The 17,695-nt window shown below is 56.9% G+C and overlaps 1 protein-coding gene across 3 annotated transcripts in view; it reads left to right on the top strand.

Moving 5' to 3' along the window:
- Positions 1-17,080, top strand: part of OLFML2B (olfactomedin like 2B) — a 32,442-nt gene extending 15,362 nt beyond the window's left edge. The window contains exons 4-8 of one of the 3 annotated variants that reach the window (XM_044266747.1): positions 932-1,108; positions 6,082-6,313; positions 7,952-8,461; positions 15,389-15,565; positions 16,028-17,080. In XM_044266747.1, coding sequence (XP_044122682.1) covers positions 932-1,108; positions 6,082-6,313; positions 7,952-8,461; positions 15,389-15,565; positions 16,028-16,629 — 1,698 coding nt within the window. In that variant the 3' untranslated portion in view covers positions 16,630-17,080. Of the gene's footprint in view, positions 1-931; positions 1,109-6,081; positions 6,314-7,948; positions 8,462-15,388; positions 15,566-16,027 lie in introns of all 3 variants that reach the window. The other 2 variants (XM_044266748.1, XM_044266746.1) reach the window with 2 other exon arrangements.
- Positions 17,081-17,695: the final 615 nt, after the last annotated feature.

Below are 17,695 nucleotides of genomic sequence, written 5' to 3'. Positions count from 1 at the left end.
CTGAGCCTGCCGGTAACTGTCCCTGGTTCAGATCCCGTGCAGCGTCCCCTCCTCTAGGACACTGTCTCTTCCCTGTCCCCTCCCTCCTCTGAACTCCGTCAGTTCACCCTTGCCACTTGCAGAGTCCAGTGTGCTGGGTCATCTTCCTCCTGCCATGTGGGCCTTTTTCCCAGTTACAGTCGGCATCTCCCCAGCACCCCAGGACAAAGCCCCAGCAGTATTTGAGCCTTTTTAAGGCTCTACCTTAGACATACGGGAGATGCTCACCGGTATGGGTTGGCTAAAGTACACCTTTGGTCCCTTCCAGTATGAGCCAGACCTGGAACACAGGCCATTTGCCAAGTGGGGGTCATTTAGGGAAACTTTTTATGGGTCAATAGGAAAGTTTGAAACCTGCCCGTGGGTTTTCTATGTAACCAATGCCCTTAAAAAGTGCCAGGGAATAGTTTGTGTTCACTAGAAAAGTAGACTAAATAGGCATCTTTGGCCACTTCTTCTCACATTGCTTTTTTAAAGACGCTTCTTGCATTAATCGAGCTCCTGGTTCACATGTTTCGGGTCCAAGTGAGTGGAATTTTTTGTCGTGTTCGTATTCATGGGTTAAGGGGGCATGCGCCATGTACCAGTGATGAAAAAGAAGCCAGGTGTCCTGGTGACCCAAAAACACGACAGCATCAGGGTTAGGAAAGCCCTGGGGGCTTGGGGGGTGGTATCTCCTGCTGCGGGACATGCCGGAGCCGTGCTGCGCCCGCAGGACTGCCCGGGCCCTGGCCCGCAGTGCAGGGGGTTAGATGCGCTCTAGGACTCCGGTCGCTCCCTGGCCGCTTTCTCCACCCGTCTCCACGCACCCAGCTCTGAGCCAAGAGAGGGGCTGGCTGCCTCCTGCGCAGCTCTTCCGTGGATCTTCGTGACATTTTTTTTCCTTTCTCAGGAAGTTTCTAAAAACCTCACCAAGGAAAATGAGCAAATCAAAGAAGACGTGGAAGAAATTCGGACGGAGATGAGCAAACTAGGGAAAGAGAACTGCTCCAGCGGCATCCGAGACGGCATGCCTGACGTGCGCTCGGCTCTGCAGAGGGACGCGGCTGCAGCGTACGCCCACCCAGAGGTGCGCCCTGGCCCCGAGGCAGCTGGGGATGGGGGGTTGGGAGGTTTGGGGGGGTGCATAGCCCCAGGAAGCACACGGCCAGGCTTGCACCTGTGCCAGGCTCTGTGCAGTTGGATCCCTTCACAGCCATGGTCACATTTCTTCTAGACGGCCCTTCTGTAGGTGTGATGGGGCAAGGGACGGGTCTGTGATACTTAATGGTGAAGCCCACAGGGGCTCCAAGAGGAAGCGGTGAAGCCCTGGCCCCACCCCGCCACCCGAGTGAGGAGTGAGGAGGAGCGGGCGTGCTCCTGGGTTGTCTGGGCCCGTGGTTCACTCCTGGGGCCCTTTCCTAACCCTGATGCTGGCATCATTACTGACAGAACCTTCTTTGGCTCTCAAAAACTCCCCAGTTAGAAACAGGAAGTTGTGGGGCCTCCCTGTTCACACAGGGCTTGTGGTGCACTCCGGCCGTCCATCGCTATCCCGGGTGGTTTTCCCCCGGTTGCGGCCGGCCGGGCGGAGATCGGGATCCTCACTTTCCAGACGAAGGGACACATCCCGGGATGCTCGTGGGGTGCCTCACTCGGCCACGGAGGCGGTGGCAGGGCTTCTCAAACCTCTGTCTCCTCCCACCCAGTGGCATCCCGGCGTGAGCCCCCCACTGCCCGTGCGTAAAGGGGAATGTTGTCTAACAGGGTCTGGAGCGATGCCACAGGACCTGCTTATCAAAAATGCCCCCGCGTGGTGCTGGTTCCTTTTGACCCCAGTTAGGAAGTTACGCTCATGTGCATTTCTGTGGCTCTGAGTGTTGCCATTTAATGTGGTGGTTGTGTCCTAAGCTGGTGCCCAAAAAATAGTATCTATTTGGGAGCTAAGCCCTAAGAGCGGAAGAGGAGGAAACAGTTTTGGTGGCAGGACTTGAAGAGTGTGAGACGCAGTGTGTGAGCCGGTCTGGGTCAAGTGTCAGAAGAGGGTCCTTGGCAACAGGGGACAACAGCAGTTAAGAGAGGCCTTGCTGGCGTTAACCGGGCCAAGGGAGGGTGGTGGACGGCAGAGCCTGGATTCCAGATGGACCCTCCTGGGGCGGCAGGCGGGGTGGAGGGGAGCAGGGCCGGGGACCGCCAGAGTCGCTGAGCTGTGCCGTGTGCCAGGGCATGGAGAAGGGCTAAGGGTTACTACCCCGGACTCTGCCGGGGTCAGTAGGAACTGGGACGGGAGAGGAAGTCAGCCTGGGCTTGGAACTCTTGGGAACTCATCACCGTGGTGCCAGGCGGGCAGCAGCCGTGGGTTAGGAGGGCACCCCGGGCACATGTGTTCCCAAGGTAGGACGGCAGGCGGATTCGGACTTTGGAGGCAAGAAGCCCCAAAGATGGTGCGGCACTCGCCCCCTGCCCAGCGCGTAACTCCAAATAAAACCAGTTCCAAACCAGAAAATAAGGGTAAGGAAGGCCAATAATTTTCTGGCTTTACCCATGATGACTACTTTGATGCTTTTTGGGACGTATTATATTTCTTCAACGATTATTTTTATTCTTGTTTTTAGTTGTCCCCCAAAAGGCTAGCTACTGAGCATGTGTTTAGTCTGCTTGGTGGGTCATCCTTGAACAGATCTGAGCTTATAAACCAAAAAGCCAAGGACATTTGGGCTGGAAGGGACCTTGGCGGTACCCCCTCCCCCCAGCCGGGCCCAGCGGCTCCTGTCTCAGCCCATCTGGCATGTTCCGCTGGCCCCGTGCCCCGTGGTGTCCGGCATTCCCCGTCCTTTCTGGCTTCCAGCTTCCCGCTCGGCTGAGCTGGAGAATTTGGCTGTTGTCTTGATGATACATTGCGTGGTATGTTCAGCAACCCAGCTCATATTTCCTGAGGGCAAACAGTAAACCAAATCAAACACACCAAACTCTTTTTCTCTTTGCTCAGCAAAGCCCTTTCCCCTCCTGAAATTCCCATTCATCACTCTGCTGAAGTTAGCACAATCCACCCAAACGGGTTGTGGGGGGGGGTGGTTAGAGCTGGGGCCAGGGAGGGGTGGGAAAGTGGGAAGCAGGGAAGAAGTCCCAAGACTAGGATCTTCCTCCCCTTCTTTATTTTTTCGTGTCTTTAGTGAACCCCGTGCTAGAAAGGAGGCAAGTGGAGGCGAGGTTTGGTGGTTATTTTCAGGGCTCTCCGTTGATACTGGGGCTTCTTGGAGTGGTGAGTGGCAATATGTCAGAGGCCTCTCTCCAAGAAGGTCTTGCCTGGAGGGTTGGCAAGGGGCTCCGGGGGCTGGGTTGGCAGTGGAGAGGGCAGGATGGGAGCTGGGACATAGGGACGCCAGGAGGTGAAGTCATACAACAGGCTCCCGGATTAGCAGAGAGAGGAAAGCAAAGCGTGGTGGGGGCAGCTGCCGCCCAGCTCAGCCTGTCGCCAGTGAATCCAAGGAAATTATATGTTCTCTGGCAGAGGCTGCCATGGTCTTGCTCCATCTCCTTGGCTGGGAGAAGGAACTGCAGCTCCCGCCTGTCCCGGAGAGCCTGGAATTAAAGACAGTTCCTGGGGTTTACCATGAAGAAATGGCAACCCGCTTTCGCAATGCACAGGAGACCAGGGTCCAGCAATTAGCCGGCCCACAGCGTCTGAGTCAAACATGGGGCCTTTATCTGCCTCCCAGCCTCCTTCCCCAGCGGGAAAGGAGGGATCCCCACGTCTGCTGGGCACGGGCCAGACCAGGGCCCTGTGCACTTGAGGATGTAGACGAGTTTTTGGATAGCAGACAAGTTAGTCCCATGGTCACGGGTGTGGGCAGTGCGGCTTCACGGCAAGAAGGGGGAAGGCTCTGAACACAGCAGCCCCGCCCCTGCCTGGTAGGTGCCCCCCTCTGCCCTTCAGCAACTAACCGGCAACCAACTCGCTAGATGACGCCGAGCCCCCTTTTCCTGGCTTGCAAAGTGTGGATAGTGCTGTCTGCCTTGCCCCGTTGTTGTAAGGGCCAAAACACCATGAAGGTCAAGGTGGGTGCTCCCTGAAACCAATCACCACGGGCCCCGCATCCCTGCATCTCTCGTCCAGAGCACCGCGGCAGCCAGGAATAGGAACTGAGGACAGGCTAGTGGCAGGTGTGGGGGCTCCCCAGGACCCCTCTCAGACCCCCACCATGGGGGCTGGCAGAAGGGTGCTCCTGGCTTGCAGGAGTTTTCTCCACAGTGTGCTGGGGTGTGAGGAGCTGCCGCGTCAGCTCTGTCACCTGGGTCAACTCTTTTGTCACAGGAAAGCCTCTAGCCTACTGTAAATCATCATTTGACAAAATCCCAGTGCCCGTCATAAATGTAGCCTGTTCTCTGGGATTTGTAATGGGTGGAAAAACTCACTGTCACCAGGGTGCCTCAATCAGAAGAACATGCAACTCTTTGATTTCAGGGTCGTGAGTTCGAGCCCCATGTTGGGCATAGAGATTACTTTAAAAAAAAAAAATGTCAGTGTAATAGGTCCTAAGGGGCACCCACTCAGGGGACTCAGAGATGCGCAAGAGGTGGCTATTCTTCCAGCTCCTTCGAGTCTACAGAGGCAAAATCCTTCCACAATGCCCGTGGAAGGCAGGTGGGGAGAGGGGCTGTGACAGGAGGTGTGGACTTGGTCCGTTGAAGTTGTGTTCAGCTTTGAGGAGAAGCTGCTGTTCTTTCACGAAGAAGGAGCCTCAGAGGCAGGCCGACCTGGCCACTGTGCTTAGCTGCATGAAGCTGTTAGCGAGGCCCGTCCTCAGAGTCCCTTCGTGGTCACAAGATGGGTGCCCCGTAGAAGCTACCCCGTGCACATTGCAGGCCACACCGACCAGGAAGAGTGCGAAATAATGCCTTCCAGCTGACAGCACCCCCCCCTTTTAAAAAAAGATTTTATTTATTCATTTGACAGAGATCACAGGTAGGCAGAGAGGCAGGCAGAGAGAGAGGAAGAAGCAGGCTCCCTGCTGAGCAGAGAGCCTGATGTGGGGCTTGATCCCAGGACCCTGAGACCATGACCTGAGCTGAAGGCAGAGGCTTTAACCCACTGAGCCACCCAGGCGCCCCTGACAGCCCCCTTTTAAGGAACTTTTCCGACAGCTCTTTCCACCAACTTGTCCTTGTACCCCACTGGCCAGAACTTTGGGCCGCTCCCACAGAGCCAGTTTCCCACTGGAAAGGAACAGGAGACGGGATTTGCATTCAGTCAGTCAGAAGTCTCTGCCACAACGTGTGAAGTGAGGACTGAGAAAGAAAGATTAATTACGAACGAGAAGGTCTGGGAGTATTTTCTCAAGGACCTGAGATGCTAGCCAGGCCTTGAGAAATGGGTAGGTTGTGCTAAGTGGCTCTGGATGGGAGAAGGAAATGGGCTTCCAGACAGAAAGAGCAGTCAAAGCCAAGAGCCCAGAGCTCAGGAGAGCCAAGGCTGAGTGGTCAGCCAAATGCCTGAAGGACCAGGGGTCAGGGCTCGAGGGGGCAGAACTAGAGAGAAGAATGCTGAGCTGGGTCAAGGTCCATTTTTAAGAGGGGTGTAAATGCCAGGCCAGGGACCTTGGACTTTCTTCTGGATGCATCAGGGTGGGTTGGGGTCATTCCTTGTGACGGTGGAAGTAAGAGCTTCCCCCAGAGGTGGGCATCTTGGGCCTCAGGCCTCATGTCCCGGCCCGGGCACCATTGTCCGTCCACACATGGATCTCCCTGGAAACACCTGATTCCAGATCTCAGTCACGCAGCAGCCCTAGCCCAGGCTGAGAGGAGGACTACACCCTCTGCGAAGCACAGCCTGGAGGTCAGAGACACACGCTGGAGTCAGGGTACGAGGGTTCAAATCCTGCCTCCACCACTCCCCAGCTGTGGGACCTGGAGCAACCTCTCTGTGCCTCAGGTTCCCAGCGTGTAAATGCGAATGGTAAAGAGTTCCTACCCCGGAAGACAGTGCCTTGCCTGCAGTTTTGCCTCCTCCCGACCCCTGCCTATCTGACCAGTGACCCGGCCTTCCCTTGTGTCCCCTCCGAGGAGCAGTATGAGGAGCGGTTTCTGCAGGAAGAGACCGTGTCCCAGCACATCAACTCCGTCGAGCTCCTGCAGACACGGCCCCTGGCCCCGCCCCAGGTGGCGAGGCCCCAGCGGCCCCTGCAGAGGCAGGTGCACCTGCGGGGCCGGCCAGCCTCCAAGCCCACCGTCATCCGGGGCATCACCTACTACAAGGCCAAGGTCCCCGAGGAGGAGAATGACATCGAAGAGCAGCGTGAGTTGGGGTCAGCAGGCCGCTGCGGAGGCAGGGCGGAGGGGAGGGAGTCACCATTTGGACCCTCCCGCAGTCTAATGACTGCTGTGGCCTCGAAGAGCCAGCAGGGTCATGGGGGAATTGCCTGCGGCGATAAAAGACCTGAGTTCCTGCTGTGTTTCCTCACAATTTGCTGTGCTGCCTCCGGCGGGTCACTTGAGGTTTCTGGGCTTTCGAAGATCACGTAGCAAGGCTATAGGGGACTTCAGTGCCCTCCAGTCCTGTTTTAAGGACACTGAGGCTTGTGGGGAGAGGGGTGCTGTGCTCAGGATAGCACCTGCTGTCCCTGCTTCCAGGGGACCCGGACTTTTCCCCCCTCCAGGTTTGTGCTCACCTAGCTGTTGACGTAATCAGTTCGCCCACTTTAACCTTGTCTGTTCTCTTTTTAAATTACTGATTTGTGGGAATTTTTCTTTTTTTTTTAAATTCTGGAACAAGGCCATTGTCAGTGGTAAGTGCCGCACACGTTTTTGCCCTGCCCGGGGACTGCAGCTTCAGTTCCTTAATGGTGGTTTTGACAAACAGAAGAAACGCAATTTGCTCTTTATTTCATTTGTGGTTAGACCTCTTTGTGTCCTAACAGAGCTTTGCTTCCTCATATGCCTTCTCTGCTCAAAACCCTGTCCACTCCTGCATTTCATTCAGAATAAGAGCTGAAGGCCAAACACAGCACCCAAATCCCAGGTGACCCAGTTCCCGTGCCCTCCCCGCCATCATGGGTTACTCTCCCCGCACACCCTCTGCCTTGTCCACACTGGACCCACTGCAGGCATGTTCTGGCCTCAGGGCCTTTGCACTGCTGCTCCTTGCCCCAGAATACTCTTCCCCAGATGGCTGCTTGGCCAGCTCCCTTAGCTCCTTCAGGCCTCTCTCATCTCCATCCTGACCACTTGATTCATTACTGCAAGTCTCCCCCTGCCCCCTGCCAGCTCTCCAGACACGCCTCATCCTACTCCAGTTTTCTCCTCAGCACCGTCAAGTGTGCTGTCTATCTGTTCTTTAGTGTCTGTGCCACTAGACAGAAGCCCCATAAGGGCGAGATGTTTGTTTTGCTCACGGCTGTTGAGTATGCGCCATAAGCGTGCTGGACGAATGGACAGGGTGACCGGCTTCCTCTGGGCTCGGTGGCCGTGGGTGCAGGTCCTCCCCATGTCCCCGAGCCTGGGTGAAGCTGAGAGGCAGTCCAGTCAGAGACCCTCCGGGGGACGCAGTGCCCTCCCATCCCTGCAACTTCTCACCCTCTTCTGGAATCCCAGCCGGGCTCCATCTCTGAACCAGGGTGTCGTGTTGAAGGAACGAACCCTCTCATTATTTTTTTCTAAAGATTTTGTTTATTTGAGAGAGAGAGGGAGGGAGGGATAATACAAGTGGAAGGAGAGGGAGAAGCAGGCTTCTTCTGTTGAGCAGGGAGCCTGACTTGGGGCTCGATCCCGGGGCCCTGGGATCATGACCTGAGCAGAAGGCAGATACTTAACCGGCTGGGCCCCCCAGGCGCCCCAGGAACCGTCTTCTTAATCTTCCAAGTGCCACATGCTCTTGCTCCTCTGACAGTGTTCCTCCCCCTGAGTCACAGATGACCTTGTGTTTGTTTCCCAGAAGATGAGTTTTTCAGTGGTGACAATGGAGTGGATTTGCTGATTGAAGACCAGCTTCTGAGACACAATGACCTGCTGACCAGTGCCACCCGGAGGCCAGTGGTCACCCGTCAGGGCACCACTGGGATGAGTGACACGCAGACCTCAGTCCTGGCCGCGCCCTCAGAGCCCAGCACCCCGGACCCCACCCTGTCTGCCTCAGTGGAACAGTTCTCAGCACCACTCCAGACCTCCTCCGTGTTTCCAGGTCCCACAGCAGAGGCAAGCCTGGAACCTTCCACTCAGGTACCAGCCACCACCGTGGCGCACACAGCCACCCAGCAGCCTCCGGCCTCGGCTTCCCCGCCAGCGGCCTCTGGGAACCCATTTACTGAGGCTCCACACATGGCCCTGGTGCCTCCTACCACAGTCCGGACGGACTCGCTGGGGAGAGATGCTACCACGGGGCAGGGCGCAGCCCCTGCCGGCCCCACCCTGAGCCCAGAAGAGGAGGATGACATCCGGAATGTCATAGGTGAGTTCCCTCCACCTGGCCACTGTGTCCTGCTCAGCTCTGGTAACGGGCTCAGCCCGGGGGTAGGAGAGAGAGGAGCCAGAAGGCCGGAAGGTCCTTCCTTCTCTGGAAGGAAAAGCAGTTGGAGTTACACCTTCAGCCAGTGATCAGTGTTAATAACATCTAGGGATGGTGTTGTTGCTGCTGTGGTTTTTAGAGAGAAGGAAAGTGCGTGCACATGCATATGACCGACGGTGGGGGTGAGGCAGAAGGAGAGAGAGAATCCCAAGAAGACTCCCTGCTGGGCCCAGAGCCCGACGCGGGGCTCGACCTCACGACCCTGAGATCATGAATTAAGCCAAAACAAGAGTCAGTTTCTTAACCGACTGAGCCACCCGGGTGCCCCAACATCTAGGGTTTATGTATTCGAAACGAGCCAGTGCTGCTGGTGGGAAGCTCCTCTCTGAGGTATACATAAGTCAGTGGAGAGAGGGCCCTACCTCATCGGTCAGTTTGGTAAACATCTGTTGAGCGCCTTTTGTGTCCTAGGCTTTGTGATGGGGGTTGGGTATCTGGCAATGACTCGGTTTTCTGCAGTAGGTTTACCAGGCTGTGAAGTAACAAGGGACTTTTAATCGTGGAGGTCCCAGAATAAGAGAGAAGAGGGAGCACGGTACCACTAGTACAGTGGGCCCCAGGGCCCAGTCCCCCGAGCGGCGGCCTTGGAGAGCGTGGAGCGCGGTGGCTTCGTGTGATAGATGCTGTAGTGGCAGAGGGAGGGAGAGACCGAGGGAGCACCAGCATGGCCTGGATGCTAAGCAGGCTGGGAGGCTGTTCTAAGGAGGTGTCGTTTGAGCTGGGTTTTGAAGGATGAACAGGAGTTTTCTAAACAGAGAAGGGAAACCTTCTGACTGTTAGATCTAAAGGAACAAAGCACATTCCAGAAGTGTGGCAAGTTCAGTCTGTTCCGTAAGCTCCAGAGCCACATGGTGACCCTGAGAACCGTGGGTGGAACACGTGCTGGGGAAAGACAGCGAGAGAAGGACACGGGAGCAGGCTGCAGGGGTCTCTCCCAAAGAGAGCACAGCCAGACATCCGCTGAGGCACCACCGAGACCGACTATTGAATAAGAGTTTCATCAAAGTGCTTGTTGAAAAATGTACATGCTTTGACAGAAGACACGGTTTGCCTTATACCTTTTCCTTCTTCCCACTTTCCGCTCCCTTGGCCGCCTTGTCTCCATTCCCTGCTCACAACAAGGTGCTGGCTGCTGTCAGACAAGTTTGGGGAAGGAGCACCTGCCAGGAGCAGACACCTGGGTCAGAGCCAGGTCTCAGCCGCTGACAGCTGTGTGACCTTGGCCAAATCCCTCCCCTTCAATGGGGCTCCGATGTAATTAGATATTTGCTAAAGCCTGTTTCCTCCACGAAATCCTGTGGTTTCTTGCAGTAGTTTTATCAGGCGGTGATACAACAAGGGAAATTCCCAGAATAATGGCACCGTGGGAGCAGGGAAATAACCACTAGAAGTAGACCCCAGGGCAAAAGCTCATGAACCTCTAGAAGAAGCCCGTGCTTGGGCCACAGAGGGGTGGGAGCAGGAGGAGGTGGTCTTTTTCATTTTCTTTCCCTCCCATGGTGGAAGCAAGCTGACGGTGGCAGAGAAGGTAGTCGCTCTGCATGGATGGTGAATTCTGAAGCTGTAAGTCCTGCTTGATTTCCGCAGACTGCCCTGGGGCCTGAGCCCGAGGTTTCCACTTCCTCCCTGGCTCTGGGTAACCTGACCACGCTCCTGGGCTATAGGCCCTGAGCCCCACATCATAACCCCCACTCTGCCACCGCTTCACCCACGAGTGGGAGGATCAGTTCCCCCAAAAACATTGCTGCGACCCTCCACGGCTGGCTCGGATAGAGACAGTGAAGACAGGTAGGCCTGCACACCTTTGTGCCCCCAGCGATGCTGTCCCTCAGCCTCGGAGCCACCTCCCCACGTGACTTCCTCGCCAGTGGAGTAGAGCCTCCGCTCCCTGCTGTGCCTGCCTCTCTGGGGGCCGCCGGCAGTGTAGCTGCCAATGGGCACCTTTCTGGGCCCCTCAGGAACCCCCCTCCTCTAGGAGCCTGAAAAACTGATGCAGGAAGGAGACACCTGCATCCTAGTGGCCATTTGCCTGGTGGGAGCTGGAGCAGGGAGAATGTTTCCTCTTGCTGCTCCGGATTCTGTTTAACCAGAACGACAGCAGTGCGTGGAGGGTGTGAGGTTCTGCTTCCAGACTGGCCTTTAGGGTTTTGTCTCGCTCGGGTCCACCACCGAGAAAACACAGGGACATGAACGTGCACATGGCGTTTTCTTCAAACACATACAGGTGAAAGACGGGGTGGCTCGGAGAAGGGACAGGGCTGTGTGGACTCCTGACTGGCTTGTTTTGGGGAATCATTTATTTGTTTGAGAGCGAGAAAGCACACGTGTGCTCATGTGCATGCCTGAGCATGAGCAGGAGGGGCAGAGGGAGAGGGAGAGAATCTCAAACAGACTCCACCCCCTGACCCCGCCCCACTGAGCAGGGAGCCCGTCGCAGGGCTCCATCTCACGGCCCTGAGATCATGACCCACGAGATCACAGGCTAAGCTGAAACCAGGAGTCGGACCCTCAAACCAACGGCACCATCCAGGCACTCCTTGGGGAATCATTTTTAATTGCTTATCGCTATCAGGTGCCTCCCTGAAGCTGCTGTGAGTGTGGGTGGGATTTCCCTTCTGGATCCTTCTCTGCAGACCCCTGATTATCTGTGCCTGGTGAGTAAGACCAGGTTGTGCTGCGTGTCCTGGTTGCAGGTAAATGAAAACCATTTGGCTGAAACCGACACAGGCCACGGGTCTGCTGCCCCTGAAGGTTGTTTGCTGTGTAATGAGGCCGGCTGTTTTGATTTTGAGCTGTTTGAGGTGTGGTCTTAAACAGGGCTGCTTTTAAGAGGAATATCCTATCCCATGCTTTCCAAATCTGATTTGTGATGTCCTAAAATGCCTAACCATGATCCCTAGGGGAATTATAAACCTTTCAGAAAAACTCCACAAACAAGTAAATTAGAATTAACTTTTGGTTATGGAAACAAGCATTTGGCTGAAGTGTAGTCACTATGGGACCGGGAAGGGAAAAATACTGTCAGTGATGGCAGCTGGCTCTCCAAGGGAGGGGTCAGCCACCGTCCTGGGGCCTGGGGAGGGGTCGGCCACCGTCCTGGGGCCTGGGGAGGGCTGCTCAGTTTCTGCAGAGCAGGGAAAGGCTGTGCCACGTGGGCCAGGCTCCGCAGAGCCCCAGACTTGAATGGCTGCAGCTCCTGATGCGAGTTTTTCCACGGGGCTGGTTTGGGGAGGGAGAGGGGAGGAGCAGACAAGAGGACTGTCAGGATGATGACAGCGCCAGCGAGAGCCTGTCCCTGTTGAATCCAGGAAACTTGATCTGGGAAGACGAGGCTCCCAGACTAGCCTGAGACCGTAACAGTCCCTGAGGTTCTCTGGCCCTCCAGCTGTGGGCAGGGAGGGGACTGAAGAGGGGGAAGGTGGCCAGGCTTGCCTGCCACGCGTCAGGGGGACTGGCCTGGGCTGCCCGAGAAAGGTGGTGCTGGCAGGGCGAGAAGGCAGGACCCGTGAGGCCCCGGCCTCTGCAGCGGCCAGACCAGATGCTGACGAGACCGGTCCCTGCCCCGGTCTCCACGCGCTCTCTGCTCCAGCCGCTCAGTCCAGCCCCCTGCAGCCCCCTGCAGCCCCCTGCAGCCCCCTGCAGCCCCCTGCAGCCACAGGGATCTTCAGTCATAACAGGGGCTCTGGCCATGGAAATGAGAATGGAAAGTAGAGACCTTGTGTGGAAGTGGGTGAGGAGTAAAGTCTTCCCTCTGCCACGAAAAGGTTCCTCCAGCACCACTCTTCGCCGCCCTGACGGGGGTGAGCAGGCTCACGTCCCGAGAGGACCGCTGCTGGAAGGCGGCCAGTGGCCAACGTGGCACGAGGGAAGCCGGGCAGACAGGATGCTCTTGGTCCAGCCGAGGCCGTGGGCTCTGGTGAACCCCCACCTCCTGCTGTGGTTGCCAGCTTGTGCGTCCCTGGGGGAGAGGACGCCCGCACAGGCAGAGCACGTGGGGGGCCGTGAAGGGAGCCCTGAGCAGGGGCACAGACTGGGGGGCAGGGACAGGGCTCTGGGATAGGGAGCCAGGGGTCTGATGGAGGGGAGCGCGGCCTTAACGCTGGAAGTGGTAGAGTCGGAAGCCCAGCTGCCCTCAGTCAGAGCTGCGGGGGGAGGTTCTCGGGCAGGCCGGTGGGAGGTCACCCCCCCAGGTGACGGCGCCTCAGAGAGAGGCAGGGCAGCGACCCCTCGCTTGTGTTTCAGACATGAGAACATCCCTCCAGCTGTGGGGACGGGATGCATCGGGTGTTTGGGGTCCGAGGGACTCTCTCCTGGAAAGAGACACTGACCTGGCCGTTTTGAAGGATGGGCCGGGCTGCGAAGGGCAGTGGTGCCACAGTGAGGAGGAGCAGGGCCGTGGGGGCAGCGAGCCAGCGGGCTGGGGCCGGGGGGTCCTGGCCCCGATGAGCACGTGGGGGCCGTGCCAGTGAAGGTCGTCAGTCGAAAGCTTCTCCCTTCCTTCTGGGGTGACTCACTCTCTCTCGCTCTCTCATTAGGCTGTGGGTTTTTTTTCTTTTTTTTTTCCCCTTGGCTATTTCATGCCATTCTAACTGAAGAAATATTAAAAATTCCCAGAATTAGCCTGAGTTTTACCATTCATCTTTATACCACGAATGTCGGGTTACCACACAGTGTCTTCTCTCCACAGCTGACGGTTCCTTCCAAGGGCAGGTGCATCTGAATGGCTCTGACCCTTGGACCGTGGTGATGGGTCCGGACCTCATGGCTTACTGACCTTGAACCTCTGTACAAGGGCTCTGAAATCACATGTGTCTGCCTGCGTGTGGGTCAGCACCGCTCTGTCTCTGGGCCTGTAGAGATGTGCCCCCAGGTCTTGGGTGCCCACCAGCTAGGACTCCCCACAACCCGAGAAATAAGGATGCCCGACTCCAGAGCTCACGGACTCCATCTGTCCCAGTGTCCTTGGTCGCCTGTAACAAATTACCACAAACTTAGTGGCTTAAACAACAGGAATGGATTCTCTGATGGGTCTAGAGGCGAGAAGTCTGAAATAAGTCTTAGAGGGGCTAAAATCAAGGTGTCAAAGTAAAGTAAACACCCTAAGGATCCGTACCTGTGGGGCACATCCCTTGAAGGAGACCCAGGTGATGACGAACTGGGGATTGGTCAATCCCCAATCCCAAGGTGTCTCCAGATTGCCCACTTTAATCACATCAGGGCCAATGGTAGCAGGGCCAAGACCCAGGCCAGGCCTCTGGCTCCAAACCAGGACAGATTTTGGAGCCCCCCAAGCAGGACCCTGCTACTACAGAGCCTCAGGGCCGAGACAGGACTGTGTAGGAATTTAGGGGTCTTCCCAGGGCACCCCAGTACTTCAAAACTCAGATGAGTCCTGGCTTGCAGGAGCTCATCTGCGGTTTCTGAGTCTGGTCCGGGAGGTGGCATGGTCGTGGCAGCCCCCGATGGAAACCCCTCGCCTCCCATCTGCGGGGCTCTGGGGCATGGGTGAGGGAGACAGGGAGTCCGTGCCCTTGCTGGGCTGTGCCAGGGGCAGGGGGCACGTGGAAATGCTCCTCCCTGGGGATGGCACACTAGGGTTTACCTCCAGGCACAGGAAGCATGGCCCCCGCTCAGCGCCAGGGAAGGAGCGATTTTCCAGCAGACTGTTGCTGCCTGGGCCAGCTAGAGCTTTCTCTTTTATTGTCATGAACAGATGAGCTCAGTTGTGGGGGAATGAGGCTTTGGCTACTCAGCTCTGTTGTTTGTCTTGCGGAGACTGGATCCCTCCCTCCCCAGTCCGTCAGATCAGGACCTAATGAACCCCACACAGAGCTGCCCGAACCTGCCAACTGCACCCCACTGCGGGGGCTGCCTGGGAAACAGTGTACACCCCACCTCCAGCCGCCCGCTGCCCCAGGCCCGGCGCCAGGGGCACGGTGCCTGCCCTGTCCTGCCAGCTTGCGCTCCTTCCTCAGACCACAAATGGGACAGTAGGGTGGATGGAACAGACTGGAACAGTTGGGAAATGAGGGTGGCCTGGAATTGAGAGAACCTTGAATCCGAACTGGAGGCCTTTGTGTTTTGTCCACGTGACCATCAGGGACCAGTTACTCTCGCCACTGTCACCCATCTGGCTGCCAGAGCTTGGCCCCCTGCTCCTCCCGGTCCCCAGAAGGGGACCCTGGCACCTTGCCCACAGTAGTGACAGGAGCACAGGCTTGAGGACAGCTCTCTAGGACCCAGCAGGTGGCAGCTCAGTGGCTGGTGGAGCTCCGTGTTCCTGGGTCACGTGTGGCCCAGGCCCTCAGCTCTTCTCGCGCTTCCTGGGCTGCCATGCATTCCTCCGGATGCTGTTTCCCCAGGATGGAGGACAAAGAGGAAAGTCCCAGCCCGGCTCCCTCTGTGCTTCGGTGGGGGTGGCCATGGGGGCGGGGTGGGAGCAGAGCATCCTTGAGCAGGTAGAGGACATCCTGGAAGAGGCTCATTCACAGCACTAGGGGAACAGATGGAACACAAAGACTGGTTTTTCAGAGGAGGGTGTGGTGTCAGGAAAGAACATTGGAGCTTAGATCCTGGAGGGATGAGTCTATAGGATTGAGAAGTCAGAGGACGGTGGCAGCAGGTGGCTTTGTAGGAGTGGCGTGTAGGACTGATGGTGGGGCCGTGGCAAGTGGATGATGCTGAGGTGTCCAGACTTGGGTTAGAAGCCCCCCAGGGGCCACAGACCCCAGCAGGGTGGGGGGAGGCAGGGCACAGGTTTTGGGACTTCAGTCTTCCTTCATCCCAACCCTGTCTCCCCCTCTCTGTCAGGAAGGTGCAAAGACACCCTGTCCACAATCACGGGGCCGACTACCCAGAACACGTATGGGCGGAACGAGGGGGCCTGGATGAAGGACCCCCTGGCCAAGGACGAGCGAATCTATGTCACCAACTATTACTACGGCAACACCCTGGTAGAGTTCCGGAACCTGGAGAACTTCAAACAAGGTAGGCGCCGTAGGCCCCCTTGGAGTTTCCTCCCGTCCCTGCGGCCCCTGTCCTCATCACAGCCAGATCGCTTTGGGAGGTGCCTGCGGTCCAGAAGCGAGACGCCGTCTTCCAATGGTGAAAGGACCATCCTGGTGGCGGAGGTCCCCCTTCCATGCCTCACATTATCTGCGTTTGGCTCTTGGGGTCCAAGGCCGGGGGTGGTGGTGTAGCCTAGTGAGATAGCCCCCTTCCTAGATCCGGGCCCCAGGGGGTGAGCGCCTGCCTGGGCCTGGAAGTGGGAACAGTTCCTCCGGGTGCGGGATGAGCGTAGGGAGGCTCAGCAGTGTGAAGCTGCTTGCTGCACAAAACTAGAAACTGGGCGAGCTGGGACAGCCCCATGGCTCCGCCCCCTGGGCCACCGGCTGCTCCACCCCCTGCGGCTGCCCCGCCCCCATCCTGAAGCCCCACCCTCGCACGCAGGCCGCTGGAGCAATTCCTACAAGCTCCCGTACAGCTGGATCGGCACCGGCCACGTGGTGTACAACGGGGCCTTCTACTACAACCGCGCCTTCACCCGCAACATCATCAAGTACGACCTGAAGCAGCGCTTCGTGGCCGCCTGGGCCATGCTCCACGACGTGGCCTATGAGGAAGCCACCCCCTGGCGGTGGCAGGGCCACTCAGACGTGGACTTCGCCGTGGACGAGAATGGCCTGTGGCTCATCTATCCGGCCCTGGACGACGAGGGCTTCAGCCAGGAGGTGATCGTGCTGAGCAAGCTCAACGCCGTGGACCTGAGCACGCAGAAGGAGACCACGTGGCGCACGGGGCTGCGGCGCAACTTCTACGGCAACTGCTTCGTCATCTGCGGGGTGCTGTACGCCGTGGACAGCTACAACCAGCGCAACGCCAACATCTCCTACGCCTTCGACACCCACACCAACACGCAGATCGTCCCGCGGCTGCTGTTCGAGAACGAGTACTCCTACACCACCCAGATAGACTACAACCCCAAGGACCGCCTGCTCTACGCCTGGGACAATGGCCACCAGGTCACCTACCACGTCATCTTCGCCTACTGACACCCTGGCCCCGCGTGCAGAAGTGCAGAGGGGCTCCCGGCACCTTGTGTGCGTGCGTGAGTGTGTGTGTGGATGCGTATGTGTTGTTTAAAAATATATATATTATTTTGTATAATATTACAACTGTAAAAGGACAGTTTGGGTCTATTTTTTTTAAGTGGATTGTAGATCAATCCATACACGTATGTGCTGGTCTCATCCTCCACGGTTTATATTTTTGTGCAAATGGACTTCTCCTTTTGACCAGTAACCACCTTCCTTCAAGTCCTCAACCTCTCCCGCTCCCAGATCTTAGCAGTGGAAAAGAGTTCTCCATCTGGGGCTTGCAGGCACCAGGAGCAGGAGTGAAGGAGGCAAGAACGAAGTGTTAAGGGGCGGGAAAATTTTTATGTTTTGGAGAAGTTTTAAAAACCCAGAAAAATGCTTTTTTTTTTAATAAAGAAAAAATTTAAAACCACCCCCGAGTGTGTTTTTGTTCAGCATGGTTGTGTGGGGCAGGGTTGATCCTGCTCCCCAGCCCCCCAGGAGTCTCAGTCTACATGGAGCCCACTGCCCTGCTGTGGGGGGTAGGTCCTGCACCCCGCTGACCCTGTGTGTGCTTCTGCGCATTTCTCTCCCACCTGCACACCAGCTTCCTTTCTGTGCTCTTTTTCTGGCATTTTGCCCAAGAGGTGGGAAGCTGTTCATTCCTTAGCCCTTGCATGGGGTATGGTAGACACTCTTGAAAGGAGGCTCAGGGCACCGGGGTGGCTCAGTCTGCCTTTGGCTCAGGTCATGGTCTCCTGGTCCTTGGGATGGAGCCCCACTTCAGGCTCCCTGCTCAGAGGGGAGTCTGCTTCTCCATCTGCCCCTACCCCTCCTCCCTACTCATGCTCTCTCTCACACTTTCTCTCAAGTAAATAAAATCTTTAAAAACAAAACAAAACAGGAGCCTGAGTGAGGGTAACGATCACTGCTGAAGTTCAGGGTCAGTCTGTCTCCCTCCTCATCCTTGTCATGAACATTCCCCAGGCTTCCCTGCCCACCTTCCTCTCCAGCAGAGGGGCCTGGCTCTGAAACCAGCACC

Source organism: Neovison vison, chromosome 10 (assembly GCF_020171115.1).
Source record: "Neovison vison isolate M4711 chromosome 10, ASM_NN_V1, whole genome shotgun sequence".
NCBI lineage: Eukaryota > Metazoa > Chordata > Mammalia > Carnivora > Mustelidae > Neogale > Neogale vison.
This window is presented reverse-complemented; position numbering and strand designations above follow the sequence as displayed.